General features: G+C 38.5%; 1 protein-coding gene across 2 annotated transcripts in view; it reads left to right on the forward strand.

The window, feature by feature from the left end:
- The first annotated feature begins 201 nt into the window (after nt 1-201).
- The window catches only part of SLC9B2 (solute carrier family 9, subfamily B (NHA2, cation proton antiporter 2), member 2), a 71,615-nt gene continuing 62,371 nt past the window's right edge, over nt 202-9,445 (forward strand). Inside the window, exons 1-3 of one of the 2 annotated variants that reach the window (XM_006872711.1) lie at nt 202-331; nt 1,008-1,188; nt 6,344-6,514. In XM_006872711.1, coding sequence (XP_006872773.1) covers nt 242-331; nt 1,008-1,188; nt 6,344-6,514 — 442 coding nt within the window. In that variant the 5' untranslated portion in view covers nt 202-241. The remainder of the gene's footprint in view (nt 332-1,007; nt 1,189-6,343; nt 6,515-9,445) is intronic. The other variant, XM_006872712.1, reaches the window with a different exon arrangement.

The raw sequence follows: 9,445 nt of genomic DNA on the forward strand, positions 1-9,445 counted from the left end.
TGTTCCAACCTCACAATTGTTTCACTTGAGCCCTTGCTGCCACCACTGTGCCAATCCATCTCATTGGGGGTCTCTTCTAACTTAAAATATGTTAGCTTTTAAGGGTTCTAAGGGAATGCACTAAGTACACATTATTCATTTACGTAGTACAAAGATTGTCAAACTGCTATGTTTTACTGTTTTTCTTTCAAAACAGGCTTTGTTTCTCTTCCCTCTGTCATATTTTTTAAAATTATAAATCATGGGGGATGAAGATAAAACAATTGCATGTGAAGATTCAGAAGCATCCACAGGGGTGAATCACACTGCCTCTGCTCATCAAGAAACCCAAGTAAGTCTCATCCAGGTTATAATATCTCACCCATTCCTTTAAGGAAAGGACTTTTTTCAATATTACTGAAATATGTTCTCTTCATTACTTACTAATCAATTAACAATTCTCCCCATTCTTTATCTCCAAACTCGTACAGTCTAGGTCAGGTGTGACTGAGAGTTTCCCAGCTAAGGCTATTAGCAACTGGCCCTTACATGAGGCTGGAAAAATGGGGAAGCCTGTGAAAATCTATGTGTTCCCAACCTAAATCCTAGATTGATTTAAATTTTTTCTTTTTCCTTTCTATTATTTAAATTCAAACAAGTGAATGAATGTATGAATGTTAATTTTTATTTATCAGTTATCTTTTTTCTAAACAGCTTTGGTATGTATACTGTGTTTGCCTATTATCATGTCTTTATATGCTGATTTTTAAACCCAGCATAATGAAATGTGATGTGACTCAAGCATCTATAATACCACAAATAGCGACTCAATGCTAAGTATTTATAACATCATTCTTGTTCCAAGCATCAGCTGATTAGCTAGTAATAAAGCTGTGTATTTTCCTAATAAGTATTAGCCTTGATTCTAGTACTGGAAATCTGATTTGTGATATGATGACTTAGAGAACATACAAAAATATGTAGTGAGTATACAGTTTGAAGTGTATATCTTGCTTCTTTAGATTCAGGAGGATACAGTTATGAACCTCAGAAGTATAGATGTAAATGAGTCACCAGAAGGAAGTAACCTACTGAATAGCAGTGAAAAAAAGCTACAAGAAACACCAACTGAATCAAATCATTTGCAGACACTAAGAAAAATATTTGCTTGCCCTCCACGTGGATTATTGGATAAAGTGATAACAAATGGTATGTAAACAGTAAGGATGAATTAAGGATAAAATAAAAAATGAAGTCATTATAACCAGAGATCACAAAAAATGATTTCAAAGACAAAAAAACATCTTACTTTCCTCGCTCATGAAAAGTACTAGATCAACAATCACACGAGTAGGTGATTCTGATCCATATGGTCATCCAGGGATCATGCTGACAAGGTTCTATCATTTTCAATTTTCAAAAGGGCTTCCAAGATCTCTCTTGTGATTACCATTCCACTAGCAGGAAGGGGGAAAGAGCAGGAATCAAGATTTCTTCCTTTTTTTCATCTGAATTATGAATTTCAAAGTAGTTCTTAAGAGTTTTACTGAGAAAAAGCCTTGTGAAATAATTTGTAAGAAGCACTACATAAATGTCATTGCTGTTATTAAATGCGGTCGAATCAGTTCTGACTCATAGTGACCCTGGATAAGGTTTCCAAGGAGCAGTTGGTGAGTTTGAAACACCAGTGTGTGGTTCAAACCAACCTTGAGTTCAAGTGCTTATCCTCTGGTGCCATACCAGGACTCCAACATAAATGTTAGTTGCTTTTAAATAATGCAAATATTATTTGAGCAAATAATCTTAGTTTATCCTTCTAAATAAATCCAATTATTTTCTAAGTAAGAATCTTTGTTTGCAGTTCATTTCAGTCCAACAGAGCTGCCATTACTTAAACATTTGTGGGATTTTCCTTTGGGAATTTATCTCAGCACTATTTTGAATTTGTCTTTGGCCTATACCAAAGTTATTCTGATATCAACTTGATTAATAAGATAGATGTTCAAATTCAGTAAAAAGAAAAAGGATGTGTGTATATATGTGTATGTAAGCTCACCAGCTGCTCCTCGGAAACCCTACACAGGGTCACTATGGGTCAGAGTCAACTCGACGGCACTTAACAACAACTAGGAGATGTATAATACAACAGGGGAAAGAAAGAAGGGTTTTGGAAACTTAAAGACAGTTTGAAAAATCATTTTAAGGACTGACAATATCATTGGAGTTAATATGTGACCTCCCATGGTAAATATGTTGAAGAATGTAATGCATTTGATCTAGACATTATGATTACTGAAAAGTCAGACTCATTTCTTCGTTGTTATGCTTGATCTTTGAGTTCTGAAAGACATTTTATCATTATCATCTGGGACTGTGGGAAAGTTAATTATGATATGCCATATTTTAGACTCTAGATACATTTTCAATGAAATTAAATAAAGTTCTAAACTAGCATGGGGGGGCGGAGTCTCAAATTATGCTTGGAACCCAGAAGAAAGCAGATTCCAAAATATACTCTTGCTAATAAGATGTGGGAGTCCTGGTGTGGCATGTAGGTTAATGTGCTGGACTGCAAAGTTGGTTTGAATCACAAAGTTGGCGATTCAAGCTAACCAATCACTCCTTAGAAACCCTATACGTGGTCGCTATGGTTTGAACCAACTTGACAATTCTTAACAACAATAGTGTATAAAACAACAAGGTGCAACAAAAATAGTAACACAAAACTATACCTCCTAGAGCCCTTTCTATTAATAATCTGGGTTTGATAATTGCAGTGACCACACAGAACTCAAAGACACCGTACTCAGTTATGGGGTTTTTAGGGAAATTAACAGGGTCCAATACAGGGTCACTATGTGTCGGAACCGACTCTATGGTACTTAACAACAACAATAGAGAATCAGAAAATGATCAGGGCACACTTCTCCCAATCAGGACAGCGTCTCCTCAACCAAGACCAAGAGCAGGCCCCTCTCTACCAAGGCAATGGAAAAAAATTATTTTTAGGGCTTCTGACAAATGCCACAGACACACCACTCCACCATAAGCTTCAGTCTGAATGCAGCAAATCTAGACCCCTAATTAAGTGCCTGAGGCACCCCACTCTGCTGGATCAGCAAACCTAGATCCCTAATTAAGTGCCTGGATGCCTCCCAATCTACAGGGAAATAAATCTTCTGCCCAAAGTAATTCTGCTTTGCTTGCTCCAAGGACTGGGAAGCCCACCGCTCTACTTGTGCTCTGGTTCTTAGTTCTGCTATTGCTCCTCTGCCACTCCTCCAGTGTCCCAGCTTTCTGTCCCTGGATTGAGGAGGTTTAATGCTCAGGGATCTCTGTGTCCAAAGGACACACTCTACTCCTGGTTTTGCTTATTTGATGATGGTGAAATTCCCCCTTTTGTCTGATATGGCTCATTTTCTACCCATGCTAGAGTTTCAAATTTTCACAATTCAATGAACTCGATTAATATCCATAGGTGAATCATGTCATACTATCAGTATCTTCTCCCACCTTCCCTTACCCAGACCCAGCAGGAAACAGTAGTTTGGTGAAAGTTACAAATGCTATGGCTAGACGAGACATATGAAGTGGTTCACTGCACCACATAGAGTTGTGGTTGTTGTTAGGTGCCACTGTATGAAATGCTGCCTGGTCCTGCACCATCCTCACAATTGTTGTTACTCTTGAGCCCACTGCTGCTGCCACTGTGCCAATACATCTTTTTGGAAGTCTTTCTCTTTTTCACAGACCCTCCTCTTTACCTGTTGGCACTGTAGGATAATCACTGGACCTTGTGGTCAGTTTGAACTGCCACCAAGGTTGGTGGTTTAAACCCACCAGCCATACTTGGAAACTGTATGCAGGATCACTGAGTTGGAATCAACTTGACAGCATTTAACAACAACAACCACTTTACCAAGCATGATGTCCTTCTCCAGGGACTGGTCCCTCCTGGTAACAGTCCAAAGTATGAGAGATGAAGTCTTGATGACTGTACTTCTTACAGTACAGATTTGTTTGTTATTCTTACAGTCCATTGTATAAGGGTACAGATAATTTAAGGCTTTTTCTGCCCTTTTTAGAAGACTCGGATATTTATAAAAATTCCATAGGCTCAGTGTATCTAATCACTCTCCACTTGTTTACTTATATGTCTGTTTCTCAAGCTTACAATACTACTCGTGTACTTCTCTCTGTATGCATTAAATATGCACTAAGCATTCTTCATATGAAGTAAATGTTACATATTAAAATAAGATTTTACAAAATTATAAATGAGATGTAAATTTTTGACTGAATTTAAAGCAATTTGTTGTTGTTCTTAAGTGCCATCAAGTCAATTCAGACTCATAGTGACCCCTGTACAGCAGGAGTGAAGAATTTTTTCTCTGCCAAAATTTATAACACAATTCATGGACCATACAAAATTATCTCTCATACTTTTTTTCTTCTACTTTGTACTTGTTTTTTCAGTCTTTAATTTTTAAAATAGTTTTTATAGTATTAGAAATGTTTTCATAAATTGTTTTTCCTGATAACAAAATCATCTTTAATTATTTATACATTTGATAGTACTGTTTACTGTGGATTGTGTGCTGCCTAATGTATCTTTTATATTATTAAAAATTAGAAAAATAGTATATATTTATATTATTAAAATGAATCATAAACTTAGATACATATATAAATCCTAGAGTTAGTGAACAAGTGCTATTAAGACTACTTTAGTTGAAAAGCACTAAACTGGTCGTTGGAGGGAAAGAAAAGAAAAATTGAAGTTAATTCATACATTTAAAGAAGTTATAGTCTGATAAGAAAATCAACATATATAGTTGAGAGTAATAAGAAATATAGTTCTTTTACTAAGACTTGAAAGCAAGCATCTAAATACATTAAGAAAAGGAACTCTCATGGTGCAATGGGTTAAGCATTGGGCTGCTAACTGAAAGGTCAGTGGTTCAAGTCCATTAGTCACTTTGTGGGAGGAAAACGAATCATTCTGCTTCCGTAAAGATTATAGCCTTGGAAACCCTGTTTGTTGTTGTTTAAAGTGCCATCAAGTTCTGACTCATAGTGACCCTGTATAGGGTTTCCAAGGAGCAACTGGTAAGTTTGAAACACCAACCTTAGATTAGCAGTCCAGGGCTTATCCTACAGTACCACATCAGAACTCCCAGAAACCCTATGGAGCGACTCTGTCCTATAGGATCTCAATGGCATGATCATCTCAATGGCATGATTCATGATCAACTCAACGGCATTGGAGTAGGTTCAATGCATTAAATTAAAATGTAACATAGTAAGACCCATCATGAGACTTGAGAATTGTTTCTTAAGAGAACAAGAAATTTTTTTTTTAATGTTTTATTGTGAATTTTGTGATAGTTTACATGGGAGAACATTAGTTTTACATTCATCCTATCGTATATCATTTCATTGCCATGGTTACAATCCCCTCCATGCATCATCAACCAACCAAAGGTTATACACTACAAGCCTGCCCCCCACCCCCACCCCGGTGGTCAGCACATAGCCCCTCTCCCTCTCTGGGTCTAAAGTCCCCAACTGTTCCGTCTCTCCACATCATTGTCTCTGCCTCCATCTCAGGCATCACTGCTTCTCTGGGTAGGGTCCCGCTCCCCATTCTTCTCCCTTGATGGTCCCAGGGACCTCCGCTCCTAGCCTGAAGAGTTAATCACTCCCCTACTTGCTACAAAATGTCTGCCTTTACATTTCCAACCCTCCCAAGCAGTCCTGATAACAATTATTCACTATTGTATCACAAGAGACCCATCCGCATTTCATTTCATCAGCCCCGCCTAGACAGATTGGATACTACTCAGTGGAGATTCTACCTTCCTCCATGCCCTCTGGATCTAGGTTCCCTCTTGAAAGCTTGTAAGCCAGTCACTTCTTGCCTTTGTAGCCCTCCCATTTTGGGTAGCCAATGTCCAAGTTGCCCATCCCTGTCTACTCTTTGTATGGAAGGGATGGGAATGATCCTTGCTGTAAGGATTGAAACAAGAATATTTTAATACAGTTTTCTGTTTTTGTTGTTGTTAAGTGCCATTAAGTCATTTCCGACTCACAGCAACCCTTATAGGGTTTCCAAAGCCGAAAAATTTACAGGAACTGAAAGCGGTTGGTGGGCTTGAAACACTGATGTTGTAGTTAGCAGTCCAGTGCTTACCCTGCAGATATACAGTATTCTGCACAGTTTTCTAAATGTTGGTAATTTCTTTAGAAACTGATATGTTTACTATTTAATACTCAATATTTCAAGACAGCACTTTTTAAATGATATCAAAAGTTGATTATGATAATTTATTGATAATTGTCTAATTTTCCTGGTTTATTTCAGTTATTATACTTGTTCTTCTATGGGCTGTAGTTTGGTCAATTACTGGCAGCGAATGTCTCCCTGGAGGAAACCTATTTGGAATTATAATCCTCTTCTATTGTGCCATGATTGGAGGTAAACTGTTGGGACTCATTAAATTACCTACACTGCCTCCACTGCCTCCTCTTCTTGGTAAGTGCTAAACAGTTTCTTTTCTTCAGAGTAACTCATCTTTTTTTAAATAGTAGCATGGAACATTTTGAGGGTCGAAAGGCACGTTTAGTGTGCTGGAGCAAATTTGTGTTGTTGTTGTTAATGCCATAGAGTCAGTTCCAACCCATAGCAACCCTGTATAGGGTTTTCCGAGGAGCAACTGGTGAGCTTGACCACTGACGTTGTGGTTCAAACCGACTTTGCAGTTCAGCACATTAACCTGCAGTGCCACACAGGACTCCATAGTACCAGTTCACAGAAGCTTATTTTAAACTATGAAGAATCTTGTGAGCCAGTTGCTAAGCATATCTATTTTTAAAATTAGATTATATTAATTAAATGGAAGTAAATACTCAAAGTTACTACATTTCCCCCTTGTCTGTGCTCTTAAGATGATTTATGTGTATTGTATCTTTATGGTGGAAATGATGGTGTGCTTCTATGCATCTTCCGAATTCCACATTCAATGACATCATGGTAAAAGTATCTATACCATAGAGTCAGAAGATGCTACATATCAGGGACTGATACATTGTTCTGTTAATTGCTTTGTCAATTGTCTAGACTTAAAATGTTAACAGTCAGAGTACGCTTCAACATATATCATATCTGTAGCCTTTGTCTTGTAAATAGCATAAAATATTGAGGATATTTTCTTTGAGTGTTTGAATACTATTTTCTAATGTGGCAAAACAGTCCCTCACATCACTAACAAACAAGTGAAGTTCTTACATGTATCTCATTGTTGCATTTTCATCTTATTTAGTCACAATCAAAAATATCAACTAACATTCATGGCAAAACTGCTCTTGTTCTTCAGTGATGAAAGTGAACTCTTTCCTGAGTCAGACAGTAATCTAGCATTATTTATAATCTGATTTTGTCAGGTCATAGTTGAATTTATCAGAGACAAGGTGACTCACCAGTGGCGGTCCCTGATCATTAGGGTCAGTGGTATACATAGAGTAACTAATACATATAGTATCAGCAAGAGGTCCCCAATACCCCACCCTACCAAACTCTAGGCAGCTCCTCTCTCCTCTTCTCTGCCTACCCACTTGGTGAGGGTCAAGTCTAATTGCTTGTAAGCACCCAATGACTAGAGGAGTGTGCTTCCCCTCCCCCAACTTCTGGTGATTATCTACATGAACCCACCCATCCCTGATACCCTGAATGCTGGGGACCATAGTACAAGTCTCCCCACCTCCAACTGCTTCTGCCACCTCCCCCATACCCCTAGCAAGCAGCAGAAAATGAGCACTCTCCAGCCACCCACCTTGTCCCTTGTCTGCCAACTTGTTGAGCTGGCAGAGAGCATGGGACCATGCTCCTGGTCTCCTGAATCACCCTTTGCCCCATCTACTCATCATGCAAGTAGAGAACATGGGACCACACCCCAGTTGCTCACCCCACCCACCCACCAAGCAGACAAAGAGTCCTCCTGTACTCACAGTTACCCAACCCACACCTAACTTTGCCTATCCACCAAGTAAGCAGAGACACTCCTATGTTCCCAGCCACTCACCCCTCCGACCCACTGAATAAGCACAGAGTGCTCCCACACTTTACCCATCTCCCACGCTCCATTCACCCACTACTCTGTCCTCCTAGCTTGCCCTGCCTGCTGCTTCCCCACCCACCCAGAGACAGAGAGCACTCCCATGCTGCCAAATGAGAAAACAGCAAAGTAAGTCCACTCACATATCCTGATGATCAGAACAAAACAAAACAACACAACCTGAAAAAAACAAACATGAAATCAATATATAGGTAAAATAATACTTTAATGTCTCAGAGACAGCAGACTATAACAAATCATATGAAGAAACAGGATAAGATGGCTCAAATAAATGACCAAAATTTATACAGATTTAAATAGTATTCTCAAAGAGATCAAGGAAAACACAGACAAAACCTAGAAAAACACAGATAAACCCCTAGAAGAATTCAGGAAAACCATACAGGAACAAAGTATTTGTATACGCTGTATGTATATGCATTGGGAGCACAGTTATGGAAACTTCTTAGATACATAAAAGCACCTCCAGGGACTGAGGTATTGGTTTTTAAGGCTGAGGATTATGATCTTGGAACATGTAGCTCAATTGGCATGGCATAACATAGTTAATGTTCTACTTCCCAGTTTGGTGAGTCACATCTAGGGTGTTAACAGCTTGAGAGCAGCCATCTAAGATACAGCCAACTATTGTTCTCTTCTAATTTGGAACAAAGGAGAGTGAAGGAAACTAAAGACTCAAAGAAGAAATTAAACCAAAACACTAATGAACCACAGCCTCCTCTAGCCTGAAACGAGAAGGAAAAATAGATGGTAAACTGGCTACTACTACCAACCACTCTGACCAGGACCACAATAGAAGGTCTCAGAATGACAGGAAAATGTAAAACAAAACTCAGATTCATAAAAAGGACTAGACTTAATGGAATGAAAGAGGAACTCTCAATCTGGAGGAATCCTCAAAACTATTGCCCTAAGGCACCCTTTCAAACTGGAACTGAAGCCATTCTTAGGTGTCTCCTTTCAGCTATGTAAATTGGCCTATAAAACAAACAGTAACACCCATGAGGAATGTGCTCAGAGCAATCAACTAAATATACCACACAGACATTTGCCCAGAAGCAAAGATGAGCAAGCAAGGAGGGGCAGGGAAACTAGATGGATGGAAACAGGGAAGGCAGGGTGTCAGATGGGGAGAGTGTTCATACATTGCAAGGATAGCAATCAATTTCATGGAACCATTTGTATATGAATGGTTGAATGTGGAACTATTGTATAAACTTTCACAATAAGAGCTTACAAAAAAAAAATCAGTGATAGAATTCTATGAGAATCTATAAAGAATTTATAGAGAAGAATTTCATATATTTATGAGTTGTATGCTGTATAAGATA

The sequence above is a fragment of the Chrysochloris asiatica genome, unplaced genomic scaffold, assembly GCF_000296735.1.
Source record: "Chrysochloris asiatica unplaced genomic scaffold, ChrAsi1.0 scaffold00211, whole genome shotgun sequence".
Taxonomy (NCBI): Eukaryota; Metazoa; Chordata; class Mammalia; order Afrosoricida; family Chrysochloridae; genus Chrysochloris; species Chrysochloris asiatica.